Genomic DNA, 20,005 nt, shown 5'->3' with positions numbered 1-20,005 from the left:
TGAGTGTAAACTACATTCTACTTAACTACATTCTACTTTTTTTCTTCTGCCAGCCAAAGGGAAAGTAAAAGCAAACTACAGATAAACATGCACGACAGATATTCATTAAGTCTGACCATAAGTGAAATAAAAGAGCTTTACATTCATCAAGGTAGAAAACTAAGAGCTAACCAGGAAAAAGACATAGAAAAGACAAGTTAGCAGCAAGGAAAAAGCAAGATTTGTCATAGATGCTGAGAATGATGCTGCATTTAGAAAAGCAAACGTATGTAAAATTATTACTCTTCTTGAAAATGTTCTACGATTACAACCTATCACGCATCTATTAGCTACAAAATAAGCCCTTTTCAAGAATCTAAAGTGGTTATAGCTGTTCACTCGTTTTTACATCTCTTACTTTTTTAAAGCCATCCTGTTAAGAACCACTTTCAGTGGTAACCTCCCTGACTTCATACACAGCCATTCTGAGATATTTAGGGTTGCCTATGTCAACAGCACGTTAACTTTGGAACATGGTAATTGTTCAAATATCTACATCAGACAGGATTTTCAAAGGTGGTTAGCCAATTAAGTAATTTCATAATTCCAGCATGCCCACTGAAAGTCCAAGGCACTTAACTACCTCACTGCTGACCACCTCAGCATAGATATCCAACCAATCTATCTATTCTGAAATTCTAAATTCCTTATTAATCCAACCTGACCTCAATTTCTACCTTCCCTATCAATATCTTCTTAGATATTGATACAGTTCACCTTATTTATGTGTTTATGCTGGCAACGCTACTGTGAAGAAAGTAAGTGCTGTTATTTGCACCTTGCATGTCATGTCAGTCCAGACAGACCCAAACACAGGGGCTGTATGCTAACCCCACCAACCACAGGCTAGCCCTCAATAATGTAACAATACAGTCAGAGTTTGGGAATTAGAAAGATTTGCAACTCATCCAGAACTTAAAATGTGAATTCAGCATATATTATTTTAAAAGCAGAGTGAATGATTCTATTATTCACATTTAAGAAGTATGCTCCATTTTTTCACCTAAATGAAGCAATTCACATATTTCCCTCTCCAGGGATCATGCTTTGGAACTTCTATTTGTTGGGCATCACACAAAGCCTTGCAAATACAGACTCAGAAGTCCACTTCCACACGAGGGGAAAAAAAATGTACAGATCCCCAAACAAGGTAATTCAAGGGTACATGCACAATACTAATTTCTTTAAACCAAAGGAATATGGAGGGTTTTTTGGTATAATAAATGTAAAATGCCCATGAGTATAATAGCGTATCACTGTTAGAGAATTACTATGTCACACGACAGTAAGAAAGTCCCATCCAAACAAATTCTGCTGCTTTGGCCAAAAGGGCAAACTTTTTCTCGTACTAAATGTCCTGTTCTAGAACTATGTTCCTCTTTGCTTACTTTCAATTATTTTTGATCCATATACATTCTATCTGGAAACTACAGGGGCTGCTCCAAAAGTAATGCCTCCTATTTCATTATGTTGGCCCACGATGTCAGAGGCAGATGTTGAGGATATGGCAGTAGAGGTTGAATGTTCCCACCAATTACACATTGTTGCTGTGTGAGAGATGGCAGCAGAGGGGCAGCCTGGCAGAATCGAGTCTGACGTGGAAGTACAGACTGAGTTCCTCTGTGCAGAAAAGATGGCACCCACTGACATCCACTGATGCTTGCTGAACATTGATGGAGACCAAACAGTAGATGTGAGCACAATGAGGTGGCCAGTGATGCATTTCAGCAGTGGCAACAATGATGTGAAATACAAGCCACACTCCAGATACCTGTGCACAGCTGTTACACCACAAAATGAAGGGCATCTTGATCAGCTCATCCATGCAAATCAGCAGATTACAACCAGGGAACTGTGTACAGAACTGAATACTGGCTTCAATGCATTGCAAATGACAGTTGCAGCATTGGAATATTGCAAAGTTTGTGCCAGGTGGGTCCCACAAATGCTCACACAGGAACCAAAAGAACATTGTATGCAAATCTGTCAGGATCTACTTGCACCAACACGAAGCTGATGGTGGCAGTTTCCTGAAGTGTATTATGAGCAGTGACAAGACATGGTGTCATCACTAAAAGCCAGTGGGAAAACACTCCATGTCGCATGGAGTGGTGACATATGAATTCCCTATCAAAGTTCAAGACGCAGCTCTCAGTGGGTAAAGCGAAGTGTAATGTCTGTTGAGAGAGGAAAAGGATTATTCTTTCGGATTTCCTGAAACCTGAGCAAACCATTGGCTCTGACCACTACGTCACAGTGCTAACTAAGCTGAAGGCTTGAACTTCCGGAGTCAGACCAGAGAGGATGAACTTTCTCTTGCAACATGATAACACGAGGCCCTGTACCACTATGAAGACCACAGAGAACATTGTCAATCTTGGCTGGATTGTCCTACCACACCCACCATATAATCCAGACTTGGTGCCTTCTGACTTCCATCTATTTGGGATGATGACAGATGGACTGTGGGCAACATTTTCCTAGCAACAATGCCATCATAACAGCTGTGAAACAGTGGGTCATCCCCGCTGGTGCTGACTTTTACGAGTGTAGCATGCAGGCTCTTGGTCACTGCTGGCAAAAATGCATAGCTAACGATGGCGACTATATTGAAAAATAGCTTTTTGTAGATGAGAATTTGCTCCTTCAAACAGTGCTATTGTGCTCTTTGTATCTGCTGTAGTTTCCATGGAAATAAGTAGGAGGCATTTCTTTCAGAGCAGCCTAAGTAGTATCAAAGCAATCCTGTCCAAATCAAATTGATTAATACAGCAGGCAAAATTGAAAAGCATTTATAAAGTGATTCTCCTTACCTTCAGCACAGCAATGAATGGTACAAAATTAGCTCTCTGAAGACCATTTTTATAGAGATCTGAAAGAAAGGAAATCAGTACCAGTTTTGCTACTTAGTCTTAATAACAATGTGAGCTTGTCTTTTAGACTTGCAAATAAAACTGTGTTGCTAAAGCGATAAGGAACAAAAGCGGAAAAAGGAAAGCTGAAATTGATTTCCGTTCTCTTACTGTATAAAAAATTCATTACACTCTCAAGTAAGAGAGCAACATCCTTAGAAAGTCTGGAAAAGGTATAGAGTAAAAGATGAGACATCTAATGAGATAACTGATTTTAGCAGAAGACAACTATTAAAAAAAGGATACAAAAATGATTTGTAATGCTCAAAATGAACTGTTATAAGGCTGTCACTATACAGTTGCTAAATATAAATTATTGGGTAGAAGGGAAAGACTCAGATTAAACTCAAATAAGCAACCTGTATTTTAAAAGTTAGTATAATTCTTTTTCAGTGTAGTTTGGTAAACTTTAACCTTTAGCAATTGTACCAGGTCCACTCTTTTTCCAAAGGGACAAGAACAGTCATCTCTAAGGCAAAAACAAATAAACAAAAAACAGCCTTATGCGAAGTTGCTCAAAATGCAACTGAATACAAAAAATATTAAGATGTTTTTTGTGCAATGGAATGAAGATCTGTGCTTAACGAAACTATCTAACTGTCTAATATAATCATAAAAGAATTATTATGTCTGTTTTATGAGGATTAGGAAAAAAACAGTAATTTTGGTGGTGAAAATAAACCAGGATTCCTCATATACTATTCCTTATATTTCCCCTCATACTCCAATGGGACAGAATTGTAACATGGTTAGGCACATCACTAAAGGTCAGCTGCTGAGTGCATCTGCTTGCTAGTAAAAAAGCCACTTTTTCCTTTTGTATTTACAATAGGAGAATTTCTTAATTCAATCTTAAACCTTGATACCACATAGGGATTAATCCAGCACTCTTCTCTGTGGAAGGATTTCAGACATACAGTGTAAGCATTTACAAATATGGAGCAGTACAGGGAAAAACCACAAAAACAAAAACAACAAACAGCAAGCAATGATCAGTGTCTGGACAGCAATATTGCTCATTTCTGGAGAAGCCTTTACTGATGTGACAACCCTACCCACGGCAGGAACTGGGTGATCATTAAGGTGCTTCCCAACCCAAGCTATTCTATGATTCTATGATGTTCTCCGCTGTGTAGATAGTAGAAACGAATGCTATTCAGGTTGACTAAATATGTACCAAAAACAGACACATGACAGTAATGGCCACAGATTGACAAATTAAGATGTAAGGTGGAATACCCAAATTATAAGAATTTCTCCTGAACTTCACAGAGTAGTGATAGTAGTGAATCAACAAACACGAGGGTGGATCCCAAGTGAGCGAGGCCCCAGCACTGAGTTAACCTGTAGTTCTCTTAGCTATATTAGTTCTGATTTTATACTGTTTGCTTAAAAAAAAAAAAAAAAAAAAAAAAAAAGGGAAAATAACCCAACAGGAAATTATTTTGCCTTTCAGTAACAGTATTTGATTGTTTTCTTGTCTTTTTAAAGATTAAAAAAAAAATTCCCTTTTACCTAATTTATTTGGGTAGAAAAATTAAGGGCACTCAGTTAATGCTGTAACCTTTTAGTGTGCTTTGCAAACATTTGCTATTAATCTGAATTGTGAATTGTTATAAAAGTTGCATAGAAATCATGCATTATGCTATCTACTAATGCTATGCTATAACAAAACACTATATATACACTACATTATGATGTAAAAAAAAAAAAAAAAGACAATTATTGCTTGATTAAAACCCATGCAGATTTGAGGGCTTTTAGAAGGATCTATCTAGTCAAACTCTACAAATACTGTTAGAAATGGAAACAACTCTCCATCTAAGTACTTTCCAACGAATGCTAGGCTGTGAAAATGGTATCTTAAAAAAGGGGCATGCTCCTCCCCTCAGCTAGTGTAGAAGGTCTGCAATTTGCTAGCTACAAACTAGTAGACAAACTGTCTCACTTCACCTCTCTTCTGGGTATGATCTTTTTCTGCCCTGGAAACTCCCAAACAGAAGCAATATTTCACCCATCCCCATTCCTAAATACTCTCCTCCCACTGGTTTGGATAGAGTATAGAAAATCAGAAACCACAGAAGGACAAGGGAAAGAAGAGGTACGAAGTTCAGCACAAGAAAAGAAAGGAGTAAGATGAAGTGAAACACCTTTCTTTTTTAAGAGCACACACACACACACACACACAAAAAAACAGAAAACAGGAGACAAATTGGGGCATCTCAGATTTTTGAAGGCTAGTGAGTTCATTCATATATATTCAATAACATATCATTCTTACAAGATTTTTCTGTAAGATACTGAGATTAACTGTACCTGGTTAATAGTAGTAGCATGTTTGTTTTTACCTTCTGGTGGCCTGTTAGATGTTGCCACAACGACAACCCCATTTTGGAACAAGTTTTCAAAAAGCTGCTTCAGAATCATGGCATCAGCAATGTCAGTGACCTGCGGAAGACAACACATTTGTTTTGTCTTGCTTTCAGCTTCTGCCGCAATAGATTTGCGAGTGGCTTTATAGCTAGGAAAAATGCTTGTTAGTGAAAGCCATGGAGAAAGATTCTAATTATTGCTTGGTGGGAAAAAATAAAAGGGATAATTAATAAGCAGTGAATGTACCACAGCCTTTCAAAACTTGCCTGCTTTTTATTACAGAACTCCACCATATCTCTACCGATTGCTAAACGATTCCATGTTAACTTCTATTATAAAACTACAGGTGGGAAAACACAGAAAACAGATCTAAACATTTAAGAGACCTAATCAATTGGAAACAACACGAAAAAAAGAAAAACCAGAAAACAAAGACAGTACACACCGGCTGTTTTACATTTCTATTACCTTTGAGGCAAAGGTTTGCAGAGGTGAATTTAAATGGTCATGGGACTTCAGAAATAAAGACAAGGAGCCAACTATACATAATCAGCTGCTGTTGAAAATAGAATGATATGACATAGATACTATTGTGTGATTGTTGCAAAAAACAATTCAACAGATGGCCCATCACAAAAATAAGCAATTTCATTGTTCTTTTTAAGTGCCTTCTATTACTGTCCATGAATAATCAAAAGGCACGGCAGTCACTTCCAGCACAGTCAGCCTCTTCTAACCTTCAGGCAGAAAACACTAACAGAAAATAAAAAGGGGTGGGACAGGCAATACTGAAATAAAAAAGCCTAAACAATAAGCAATAAAGTAAAATTTCTTTCAATATCTAAGTTTAGCTGAACTAACTTGCTTTACAGTATCAAGAAATAAAAGGAATGCCAAACAGCAACCATTCTACACAAATGAAAGAAAGGAATAAATTCGTCCAAACAGATTGAAAAAACATAACATTGTTACAACAGCAATTTATATGTTGCAGGTGTTCAGCAGCTGAAATTAGCAGTCCTATTAAGTAAATCACCTCTGCTATCATTAAGCTCTTGTTCCTTCTGCCTTCTCCTTCGTTGATATATAGACACTTGTTGCATTTTGACTTACCACAGACCCCAGTGCTGGGGAAATAAAAAGGTGGTGGTCAGCTGGCAGTTATACGTGCTGATTACAGACCGATGCACTGCTATGCTTTGCCAGATTAGATATGAACACAGCAATGGTAATGCAAGCTACAGAAAGACTGATCAGTATTGTACTTTTCCGAATCCCCGCTCCCAAATTCTAACACACCTATCTGAGAAGCAAAACAAATTAATTCTACGTTAGAGACAGAAAAAGAATGAGGCTGTGATTCTCACAACTAGACTGGAAGCAGTGAAGTTCCTAAGAAAATGTATGTAAATATCAATTTCCTTCTCCCAAAGATTTCTTTTATTTATTTCTATGGAATCCATTAATATGGATTTTTTTTCTCTTTTTCAAAACCAAACCATTTCACATAACCAGTAACACACTTCTCAGATTTGTATCTCTCTCATCACTAAGCTTTAGGAACATGTAGTGAGTCACAGCTACTACATACCTGATGTAGCTGTTGATGCTTCCACCTACAATTTATTTCTTCTAAACATTAGACTTCAGGAATTTTCCCTTTTGTCTTTAAAATATACAAAATCAATATACACATTTTAGGGGTAAATGAATTTCTTGGCTGTTAGGTTTGCTTTGTGATGCAAGTTTTAAAAATCCATGTTATAAATTATTTTTTTTAACAAATTTGTGTTCAGAAAACACTCTAAGGCACACCACCTTTAGAAAACAAAATGAAAGAAATAGAAAAAGAATGTTAGTGTTTACGTGACAGAAAACAGTGAATAAAATTCTCTTATTAATGAGAACTGTTGTTTCATGCTAAATTCTTGTGTCCTCACTATACTACAAAAGAAAACCAAACTCCTTAAGCTCTGTCAAAAAGCCAGAGCCATTTTGAGAACTGGAATGCAAATTTAAGTTCTTTTGAACTAATAGAGCTTCGGTAAGGGAAGAATTCTACCAGCCAAAGCAACTAGCTGACAGGAATTAACCACTGTCATTTTTTACGTTTTTTCCATATCCTGCAATTCTTACTTGGTGGAACAGAAGCAAAGGCTACAAATTAGCAGTAAGGAATGCCCGGTAATGGAGAGAATGGAGACATTTCATTAACATTGAAGAAAAATAAATTTTATGACCCCGTGTTGCTTTCCACTGTGGCTCACTTACATGAATTAAAAAATATAAAAAGCACTAAGCACTAAAATCACTAAGAGTTAATTTACATGTGTAAGTGCTCAAGACTCAGTCATCCGCTGATTGGTATAGTTCCATGTAATGAATGATAAACATAAGCATGCATTACCAGTAATTAGTATTAGCACAAAAATAAGAGCCTAATTTTTATTAAAGGCTTTTAATAGCATGCAGGTTATGTTAGTAAAAAACTCCCTAAATTGTAGCTTGGTTTAAGTCCAAGTGGTACTGATGGTGTATAAATACTAACACTGTCACCATTCAGCAGAAGTACGGATTCTTTTTCACCAATACTAACTGTCACAGGTTACAGTCACAAGGTAAAATCAGTGCTTCTGATTACCAGTGTATAGTTACCTGATCACTAAACAATGACTAGTCTCGTTATATTGGGCAATGTCTGCATTTTGAAACATGAAAATCATAATTACAAATGGATTCATTCTCTGAGGCTTTTTTTCTGTTGTTTTTCAAGTGAGGATGTGTTTTTAGAATGGCTAAAAGAAAAAGGTCTAGCATTTCTATCACACTGGCATGATAAAGATCAGTAAGAAGCAGCACAATTTTAACAACCTGAGAGCCTGTATCTCAGGTAGATGCTGGTGCTTCACCAGCTTCAGAATGGTCAGAAGCTTAATGCCATGTCTAATGGCCTGGCTCTATCACAAAGAGTTTGCAAAAAATAACATTTAAAAAAAGAAAAAACAACAATACATCTGAAGACAAAAATCAACCTCAAGGCGTACTGAAATACTTTTGAAGTGAATTAGTCAAGCAACTGTCTGAGGTTTCTTTAGGCAACAACGATGTACTTCAGAGTACTTCCGGTTCGCTTTAGCCTCCCGTCAAGGAGGAATTCACAACCTCAGTTTTATAAAATCAACCCAGCTTATTCTCCTTCCCCCCCACCACAGAAAAGACACTTGAAATGCTTCAAACAAATCTCAGAAGTGTTTCTGAGATTTCTTCAACACACGAGCGTTTCGCCAACAAACGACCCAACCTGACCTCCCACATGTCAAAACAGACAGCAGCTTTGCCTGCAAGTCACATCAGCATATGATCTGTCTGTCCAGACTTTTTTGTTTGATTGGTTTGAGCTGCAATTTTTTATTTGTTTGCTTGGGTTTTGTTTTTTTTCTTTTTTTAATCTAGCAATTCTTTAAATATGACTGAATCAGTTGTAGTGGCAATAATGGACAGATTTCACTGGAGGAATCAGCAGAGAAAGTCCTGAGTTAGACTACCAATGTTAATTTTGCCACTCCGTGAACTGCTCTTCCAGCCACTGCACCACTTAAATAGTTTTTAAACAGAAGGTTTCTCATTGCAAATTCAGGGCCTTCTATATGCTCTGCAACTCCTCTTGAGTAGGCAGAGCCTGAGTAGCATCTCATGCTACAGAAGATCAGCCAAGAAATCCATGGATTCTGACCATTAGTGCATCCAGAACAAATAGTTTCATTAAAAGTATCGCATAATAATGCAGAGTCCAAGAAATACACTCTGAAATATATTTATTATTTTCCCAACTGTGATCCACTTACAAAACACGAAGTGATTTTTACAGCTGGAGTGGCTGCTGTACCTCGACCAAGTCAGCAGGGGGAGCAGAGAAACAATTTGAAAACAAAATCACCAGGGTCTCTGGGAATACAGCGAGATGATAGACAATATGTAAATACAGAATAACAGTATATGAAAGTAGTGGGCATTTATACAGAAAAGCAGGTGCTTACACTTAATATTGGTGCTACTGTTAGCAAAAATGCCTCTGTGAAACCTTTCAAATGATATATCACAAGAATATATCACTTCTCCCTACCCCACTCCAAATCTTCCCACTTCTGCATAGTGTAAACACAATTGTCTCTGTATTTTATTTCATTCTATGAGTTTTGGAAGCCCAGTGTTCTAGCTCAGCTAGATAAAACACATCTCAAATGATCAAATAGCAGCATTTGAAATAAGGGAAAAAACACTTTATTAAAAAGCTGAGGATGAAAACATGCACCATCAAAACTCAAACCACACACTATTCAGTCTATGAATGAGTTCACAAGTTGTTCACATGTGCAAGCACACAACTTGAAAAGATGAGTGAGTCTTTGGCAAGAGGAAAGGGCACATTCACTATACATCTCTCCTCACCTGTCTCCTCCTTGAACTGCTAGCACCAGATATCACATGGCTACAGGCAGACATGCCCAAATGTGTCTATGCCAGTGAACTGTTCAGAATTATTATTTTTTTTAAGAGAAATCCAGGAGAGCTGCAATTAGAATTTACATTTTCTCCTAAACTTGGTTGTTACAAATTTTACTACAAACAAACAAAGTCAAAAGCAAAGAACAAAACAGAATCTGCAGCTCTTTAGCTGAGAGGCAGGCAATGAACTTTGGTATAATGATTTGAATAAGTTCCTGATGTTAACATGTTTTAGAGAACATACTCCAACAAAACACATTTAACAATGACAAGTGTTCTTTTAACACACTGAGACCCTGCAAAAATATAACTCAAATACAACTTTTTATTAAACATTTTCATCTGAGATTGCAGTGACTCCACACATTCTGAAACCATAGGTTTAAGGATTATTCCTTGATGCAAAATGCAGAAGTAACAAAACAGAAACACGTACTGAATGGCTGCAAAAATCCCCATCGTGGAAGCTGATCATAAATCTTTCTTAGTGCACAAGCTAAATGTAGTACCTAGGAGATTAAAATTGTTCTATCCTTTCAGTTACAGATTAAGAGTGTAATGCAGAAAATTTACAGCTAATTGATTATTCTTTTGATAGGAGGTGATTTGAACAACATGGACCTGTTCTCATCTTCCCCTGTAGTTTCTAGATGAGATTTCTGAATTGAGCTGCTAAATACACCTCATCTCTCCAAAAAAATTATAAAGCAACTCTATGCTTAAATTTGTGACATGTCCTTAGAACAGAATTCACAAGTCACATAAAACAATTGAAACAATCAAGTGAGTTTGTGCAAAGATGAATTTTATCATTTCATTTTTTACTTTTCATATTTAATTCAATAAAATTTTCCCTAAAGTAGATTATGCCAACATAACCTGACACTGATGTGCCACAGGCTCCAGTAACTCTAGGAAGGAATTCAGATTGAAATTGAAATATTATTTCCATATCCTTAATGACAGTGAAACCATTTCGTTCCACTCTGTGAGACATGGCAAAGACCCGGCACCCGAAGCTTCTATCGTGTCACTGCTGGCCTGGGTGCTGCACAGACTCATTTTAAGATGACAGCTCCTGCCCTGAAGCACTCACAAGCCTCTCACCACAATCTGAATTACTCGCTAGCATGAACAGTAGTTACAGTGGGAAAGTGAAAGGACTGTAAGGGGGCACGTATGTAGCCGACTCCTAAAAAAAAAAACCAACAAAAACATCACCTTCAAAATTGTGAAATGCCTTCCACCTCTGAACTTCCCCAGTTCAATTCTGGCCAGTAATTCAAATAATATTACTAAAAACAAAGATCATATTTGTAGATTAAAAATAATTGTGTGAAGTTTCCCTTGAAACCAAGGATTAATCTCTGATTTCTTACCTGAAACTCATCAAAACATAAGAGACATGCTTCTTCACTTATTTCCTCTGCTACTGGTGCAATTGGGTCGTATGATTTGGCCATAAATCCCGGCTTTCTTTTAGGCAAGCTCTGCTTAAGGCGATGTATTCCTGAGTAGATAAAACATAAGTGAATAACTGTTTCTTATGTCTTCTAAAATATTCTAAAATACAGAAAACAAAATTATTTAGCTATCAAATGAAAAGGTGATTCAAGTCAGGAAAAACAAAGAAACAAACACACTTCAAATTTCATCTAACTCTGAGAGGGCAAAACTGCTAAGTTTGCAACCACATCAGGTAACCAGTAAAACCACAGAGACTCTGTGATTTATATTTTCTTGGTCAGAAATATGTAAAATAAAAAACTATGAACCCTTCAGCACTAATATCAAACACTTATATTTTATTTTAAAAACTGAACCAAATTACAGTTTTCTCTTGCTCCAGTTCATGAGCTTAGCTGCAGTTTCACTTCATAATTTCGCATTTTATGACTTGATCTGCTGAATATGAAAAACCCTTACAGTTTCCAAATCCACGACACAGTTCTGTGCATTGCCTGGTCTGGAGATATACTTAGAATGTACTTATATACTTATATATACTTATATATACTAAGTATAATATACTTAGTTACAAGAACTCAGACAAAGCAATACAATTATATTTTACAATGTAAACAAGGTAACACTGAAATATCAAATAAGATTATTAAGTACATACTTTAATATGTCATGGACTGCATTCCATCTGCCTACACAAAGACATTTGGCAAACCAAGGTCCTACAGTAAGAAGCTGGCTTTGTTAAAAATACAAGAAACAAGAAATGGAAAAAGAAAATCTCAACAGTGACCCAGTGACAACAGAAGGGCAGTCAAAAGAGCAGAGCTTCTTTACACCAGTGAAAGCTTTCCAAGAAAAATGCTGCTGTCACAGTATTTGTAAATTGTACCATTACACATAACCAATTTCACAGTACTTTAAAGTCATACATTTTAGAAACAGAAGCAGCTTTTAAAATACCTATATTCCATGCAGCAAAAAGCACCTTGTTCATTCTGTCAGAAAAAAACTCTGAAACTTAGGATCACCTTCCTTCTATTTTCCCAAAACTGATTATCATCAATTTTGCAAAGTTCACCAACCCAGAACATTTCTCATTCTTGTTGGCATTTATACCTCATTTAGTTATTGCTTATTGAAATTACACAGATCAAAATTATTTATATACACAACTGTTAAAAAAACAGTTTACATAATGCTCTTTTTCAGCAATTACACAATCAATTCATTGCTATAGATTTGCCTTTAACGGGGCCTAGGAAACAAACTTCTATTTGCTAACGTTTTACATGGTACATTATTATTATAGTCAGTGTTATTATCCAAATGTATTAGTTTTTCTTCTCCCTCTGTCATGACAGAGTTCCATCACCATTTATTTTTGTGATCATTTTCTGTTAATAAACACAGTCCTCTCCTCTACAATCTTTGTAAACCTGTTCCCACAAATCAATTAGGTTATGCTTTTTAAAAATTTTTAATTAAAGCACCAAATGAGAGAAGATGCATTAGCCCATATTTTATACTTTTCCATTATTTCCTATCATTTTTGCACCATTTGTCTTGCGTTCATACGATCCAGTTTCAGAAAGACTACATTTATCACTATGAGTTGACTCTTTCCTTCAGAAAGAATATCCCAAAACAGTGAGAGAAAGAGAAGGCAAATTCTGGATTATCTATGATTTAACTTATCTATTCATTCCCCACACGTGTCCTCTTCACTCAGCTGAACTTTCTTTTGGTCTGTAAGGAGCACAACCTATTCCTTAGTGACACAACAAATACTAAGTGCTATTAAAACCCAAAACATTACATAGCAACGGTTGTTTTGTTTTTCATAAAAGCTAAAATCTTCCCAGACTGATGTGAAAAGAAATATGGAGCCAAGCAGTAATGAATGAACGTGACAACTTGACAAATATTGCACAAGTCTTGGAAGAATTAGCCCATTTCTCTGAAGCACAAACTTTGCCTCTGAATCATGATCCAGTGGAAAAAAACACAATATCACATTTACATTTATCTGTCCTTTTTTTCTGATATCACCATGTTGCTTTGTACTTTATCATTCTATTTCAGCAGGTGCTCTCTTTAGATTGCAGCCAAGTAATTAACCAGAGACTATTCAGATAAGGATTTGATCCTTATTATATCATCCTTAAATACACATGCAGTCTTCTATACAATCAGGTATGCGGAACATCAGAGTATTTGAAAAGATACTTGAGAAATAGTATACAGTTAGCATCCAATCTGGTATGACAAACAATGACCAAACCTTCTAATTTACTCTTTTTTTTGTTGTTGTTATTTCATTTGTTTAAAAACTTCAAGAAAATTACACTGTATGATGAATAATATACATAAGAGAATGAGTCAGGCTTTTTCACAGTTAATACTTTTTCATACAATTCTTGTAAATATCAGTATCTTCACTTACTCTGGTGCACATCCAGCATGAAGCCATGAAAATGGACTCTCTTTTTCCTTTCTACTTCTAAGTGAGAATAGAACATGTCCATCACCATTGTCTTCCCTGTGCCTTCAAATAAAAAAATAGCAAACAAAAAAACCCCCATCCAACAGGTAGTTAATTTAAGAACAGTTACATACTGATTACAATAATGATTGTTCATTAGCTTTTAATAATGAAACTACTGAATAACCACTGAATAAGTACACTGAATAAGTACAAGGCCAGACTGGGAAGAAAGGCTCTGTTTTACGTTCAAACGCTCAGAACAACTGGACTGTTATTTTTCCATTCAAAATTTTGATCTATATAGGGTTTGCAAAAAGGTTGCAAAAATGCCTCCATTTGCATCCTTATTATCTCAGTTTGAAAAGTGAGTACTGTTTTATTCTGTATTTATTCTGTATTATTCTGTATTCTGCAATTATAATATATAAATTCCCTCCCTGGCTCCCCATTCTTAAATAATAGAGTGGGTAACACTGGAAAAAAATACACATGGTAAAGCAGTCCAATTCAATAGCTTCCAAACTTCTAAATCTAATTGCATTAAGTGCCATTAGATTAACTGCACCCCTGGAGGGATTCAAGGCCAGGTTGCTGCAGCCCAATCTGGTGGGGGGCAACCTTGCCCATTGCAGGGAGTTGGAGTTCAGAGGACTTTATGATCCCTTCCCACCCAAGCCATTTTATGATTCCATTCCATAAACTAACATCATAATACAGAAGAAAAATAAACCCAGAACATTCACTAAAGTAATCATGCTACATAAATTTCAGGCTCTTAGATACTTCACAATGTGAATAAACATGTATTAAGACAAAATTTCACTGAGACTGATGCAGCTGAGACTTACCAACATCTCCATAGACATAAAGACCTTTTGGAGGTTTGTTTTTTGCAAAGAGCTGCAAATCAAGAGGAGAACAATAAATACAAACATGGAGCATAATAAAAGCAAGCACATAGCTGTGATCAATTAATCAAGTGGCTACATGTAACCACCTGAACAGGAATAGCCAGCAAAGTATAACCTTGAATAAATTATTAACTCTGAATTAGTATGCTATCTAATGATGTATTGAGGGAATTAAAAAAAAAAAAAAGAGGAGGGAGGCAAATACCCATCCTTTTTTTCTTTTTTAATCACCATGAAAGTATTTCCATCCTAAGTCACAGTACATGTGTTTTTTTTCTTGTTTTTTTAAACCAGAACACATACAAAATTATTAAATGTGTCCCAGTACATCAAGATTAAAACAAACTCTTATAAAGACATTTGAACAAACAGACCTAGAAAAAACGATGCAAAATTAAGCAGTACTATTGTACTTGCAGGTATAGGTTCCATATACCAGCTCTGCTTTAGGTTTAAACCATTAGAATTTAGAAAAGCCATATGATAAAGTCGATGAATATTCCAGGTCCCCTTCCTTCCTCTCCACTTTCAATCTTAAATGAAGTTACCTGTTTTAAACATGCTTAAAAATCAACAGAAGCACCGTAAAAATGTGTCATATATGTATAAGTTTATATTCAAAGTATGCATTTTACTAATTATTTTCACAAGTGAATTTATCTCAAACTGACACTGGTTAAGAATATTTAATCTCTTAATGCAACTCGAGACACATGTTAAGACGCTTGATATTTTCTCTGTTTTACTCAAATATGTATTTTTATGAATAGTTTCAATTTGAAACTGTCCTCCCCCATTCCAATATTGCACAGCCACTTCCACCTAAAACTCTAAAAGGAAAGAGTTTCTAAAATTTTGTACATCTTAAAGAATTCTCATCAAATCAATACCCACAAAAATCATCACACTACAGCATAAAGTTACGTTACATTGTTCCACTTTCTGAGCTATACAAACTAAGGAAAAACTGAGGAAAATTGAAATCACAACCCTCTGGTCTCATTTGGAGCTGAGTAATTGCTGAAGAACTTCAATCTAAAGCGCTTTACAGAACACAACACCATCTTAAAGAAACGAGTAGCAAAACACTAATTAAACGTGGAAGAAAATGTATGAACAAAGTAGAAAGATAATGTCTCAGATCTACAGTATTTGTTCAGAAAGTGTGCAACCATAGCTCATACATAAGATCCACTTACAGATTTAATTTAGAGCTGCATTAAGAGGGAAACAAAAATGTGTATCATCAGTCTGTGGCTGAAGAGGGTTTCAGATGTTCTGAATCAGTTCCATTAATACACATGGCTGCAACTACTTGCTAGTGCTTCTAAAGCTCTGCAAGACAATTTAATTGACATGGATATTTCTTTGTACACTACTTAAGAGCTGGCACTCACTGAAACTAATTCTCAAAGTTATATAGTGAAGAAAGGGGAAATAGAAAAAAAACTCTGTATCAGAGACATTTGTAAGAATGTCTTAATTTTGAGATAAATAACATGTTTTTAACAATTAAAAAGATGGTATTAATGTGGCTTGTAGATGTACAAAGAATGACAAAACTGGGAAAATACATCAGTGCTTTACTTGTCTCCGTAAAGACTATACAAGTAGAACAGGTCATAAGGCCTATCTTTACATCCTTTTGCAAACTGCACTATGCTCATTGATTACATTTAACGTTCTTAATATGTGTACTTTTAAGAATGTTTTATGCTTTCTCCAATATTTACCACTTCTAGAAAACATTACAGGCAACTTTTTTGTTTGTGTTGTTTCACTAAAGGAAATAAATAAAATGGCTTGGGCTCAAGAAAGTCTAATTCAACTCCTGATTGATTTAGAAAAATAGAACTAGTTCTCTGAGAAGATGGCAGATGCTAAGACATGACTCAGCCCCCTCAGCCCTTAAAAAAAAATGATGTATAATAGAAAGGAGAGGTACTGTGGCAGATCTGAATAAATTTGCTGAAGTTGATAAACTCTAAAAGTAAATCCTCTTCAAGCAAATTAAAGACATCTGTAGGAAGTATTTTGTTTTCAAGCAAAATGTCTTTTGTTCAATTCTGAGAGAAGTGACACTATTGCCACCTAGGGTATTCTCTTTCTTAATCCTCTCAGATATTGTAGAATACTAAAGATGTGTATCTATTTATACATGCATAGGTTATATGGATCTCTATATGTATATTTACTTATATACATATATGAACTATAAATATATATATATACATATTATATATATATAGTATATAAAAATATTTATCTTCCAGACTTCTGATTTACCTTTTCTTATTAAAAAATACAACAGATATATGAAAACTTGTTATGTAGATTTCCAGTATTAAAACCAAAACTCCCACAGGTTTCAAGTTATCTCATATGAACTCATATGATTTACTTTTTATTCCCCACTGCTCCACTTAATGATTCACAGAATCACAGAATCACAGAATCACCCGGGTTGGAAGGGACCCCAAGGATCATGTAGTTCCAACCCCCCTGCCTAGCAGGGCCACCAAACATACACATTCAGATCAGGTTGCCCAGGACCCCGTCCAACCTGGCCTTAAACACGTCCAAGGACGGGGCATCCACAACCTCCCTGGGCAGCCCGTTCCAGGGCCTAACCACTCTCCTAGTAAAGAACTTATTCGCATGCACCTCCTGAAGCACAAAAAAGCAACTAGTATTTCTGATAAAATCTGATAAAATCCAGAAAAAAGTCTAGTGTTGGCTCACTGGAGACCATAGTAAGAAGGTAAGAAAGCGAGCATAGTATGGGAATGAAGAAAGCAGTAGACTGATCTTGGCTCCATTGAAGCACACACTGCTAAAGGACAAATAGGAGGGAGATTTCAGACCTCCTAAATTAGGAGTAGATTTGTGTATTTCAGGGAGAGAAGGAAGAAGAGTAGGTGATGTAGAAAACAGAGTAAGTCCCTGTGCTTCTCCTCATCCCTCAGACTTCCCTGCTGTCCTGAGTGAGGTACTGTCAAGGTTTTAGTATAATCATGTTCAATTAATTTACATCAAATTTTCTTTTGCAGGAGTGAAAAGATGTAAGAACATTAATACTTACATTTAAAATATACAAAACTGAAAGACTTTAAGGAATGCAGAGAATTTGACTTCGAAGGGGAGAATTTAGACATCTTTAAATGTATGATTTGAATGCTCTGCCACATGTTTTTTAAATAAGTGTATCCTCAGAAACATGCTAATACTCCAAAGTCCTCCAGGTTTCTTAATTACTGTAACATTCTTTCCAATAACCAAAGAAATCATAACTTCATTGCTTCACTGAGCTTCATTACCATTAGAACGTGCTTACAATAGGAACTTTTCTTTTTGAAAATTATTCATACTCTAGAATATCTACAGTTACAGAAGAAAAAAGGACAGTATTTCCAGATTTACGGAATTCCCTTCTTTGCTTTCAAAATGTGTTATAAGTTTCCGTTTCAAAATGGAATGCCTTGCCTTGATTCCATCATGTCACATTTATCTTCATTCAAACTTCACTTTAATCAATCAGCATCCTATCTCAGGAATTATATTCATTAAAATATCTCCTTCTCCCTGCAGATTCTATTCTTTCTTCAGTGTATTTAACAAACTGCAACATCTTCCCATCTTCTCTCATACAGCCTGCCTCATGCACAAAAAAAAACCCAACTCATTTCCTGGGAATATTCATGCACCAATTTAGGAAACTTTTAGGTGAAAATCCATGTATTATGGTGGTTAATTAAAATACACAAAATTCAAGGGAGAAGTAACAGCACTTTCTTTAAAAACAAAAAACAAAGACAAAACACTAACTGCCTCTTTCTCCTACTCCTTCAGACCTCTTTTTTGGTTGCTGTTGTAGCTGAAGACATTTTCAAGGTCTTGGATGGCATTTACTATTGTTCATACCTCTTTTCAAAACATGACCTCACTTATAATTGAGCTTATTTCAAGTCATTAGCACAGCAACTCAACAACTCTTAAGATGCCCCAATTGGTATTATTTTGAAAAGCTAGAGATCTGAAACATCTGTGGAAACTCTTGTGGCCTTGAACTTCAATTCAGAGGATCTCAAAATATCTCAGCATACAAGGCCATGCTTTCACCAAGTTGAAGATCAAAGTCATTGTTCACATTTGAGTAATAATTCTGAAAAACAGAAGCATACTTGATTTGCAGCAACAGATTAATTCCTTTTTCCCCCCTTACATTTATTCTAAGCTGATGTCCAAAAACATTAAGACATATATAGCTTAATTATCATAAAGGAAATGGCTGTTGGCTTTTTTCTTTCCCAAAACTGCTTATTTTATAAAGGCTTTGCCTACCAGGTGATGCAAGTCCTTCAGGTAAATAACGATATGCTTTTATTGTCTGTCAGTATTTGTTCCCTAATCCTACTTTTACTGTGCTTTCAGTGAATAAAAGGTGACAAAAAATTACAGTCAAAGCAGACATTATTTTAATCATTTATAAATGCAATAAGTTTGTAGTTCTGGAATTACTCATTTCTGAAGAGACTTCTGCATTTCTGTAACAGGCAATAAGTATCAGACCAAAGAAGAGAAATAACTATTTTCCTACCATCTCTTTTTCCTCTTTTTTTCTTTTTTCTTTTTTTCCCCTTTTCTTCACATTCACCTCCTACCACATTCTCTGCCAAAAACTAGGAAAAATTATTGAGATGCTGTGCAGCACTTTTTTTGTCTTTTGTTTGTGTTTTTTTTTATAGTTTTAAAAGGCTGCCACTAGAATCTTTTCAACACGGATTCCATACTAAAAGTAGGTTGGTTACTGTCAAGAAACCTAAAAAAGCACGAACTCAAGCTACTATGTGTAACTGATTGAACAGTTTTTTCATTTGCAAGAATTTTTCAACTTAGAATACATCAATTGTTTTGTTTAAATCCATTAAATTAAAAATATAAAGTTTAAAAAAATGCCAGCCCTTGTGTTAAAAAACGGAACATCTATAGCATAAAATGGCTTAGGTTGGAAGGGACCTTAAAGATTGCCAAGTTCCAACCCCCTTGCCATAGGGAGGTTTGCCACCCATCAGATTAGACTGCCCAGGACCCCATCCAACCCGGCTTTCAGTGTCATCACAGATGGGGCATCCACTGCTTCTGTGAACCTGCACCAGTGGCTCACCACCCTCTGAGCAAAGAATTTCCTCCCAACATCTAATCTAAAACTCATCTCTTTTATAAAAGTTTAAAACCCTTTTTCTCTATTTACCCATGTTAATGTCAGTCTCCCTCCTGTTTACAAGATCCCCTCAATTAATGGAAGGCTGCAA

The 20,005-nt window shown here is 35.8% G+C and overlaps 1 protein-coding gene across 1 annotated transcript in view; it reads right to left on the bottom strand.

Moving 5' to 3' along the window:
* The window catches only part of AFG1L (AFG1 like ATPase), a 66,017-nt gene that overhangs the window by 33,561 nt on the left and 12,451 nt on the right, over nt 1-20,005 (bottom strand). The window contains 5 exon segments of the mRNA XM_048937646.1: nt 2,853-2,911; nt 5,300-5,399; nt 11,210-11,340; nt 13,741-13,842; nt 14,631-14,682. Of these exon segments, the coding sequence (XP_048793603.1) occupies nt 2,853-2,911; nt 5,300-5,399; nt 11,210-11,340; nt 13,741-13,842; nt 14,631-14,682 (444 nt within the window).

The sequence above is a fragment of the Lagopus muta genome, chromosome 2 (genome assembly GCF_023343835.1).
Source record: "Lagopus muta isolate bLagMut1 chromosome 2, bLagMut1 primary, whole genome shotgun sequence".
Taxonomy (NCBI): Eukaryota; Metazoa; Chordata; class Aves; order Galliformes; family Phasianidae; genus Lagopus; species Lagopus muta.
The sequence above is the reverse complement of the archived record's forward strand: the minus strand, read 5'-3'. Positions and strand labels throughout refer to the sequence as shown.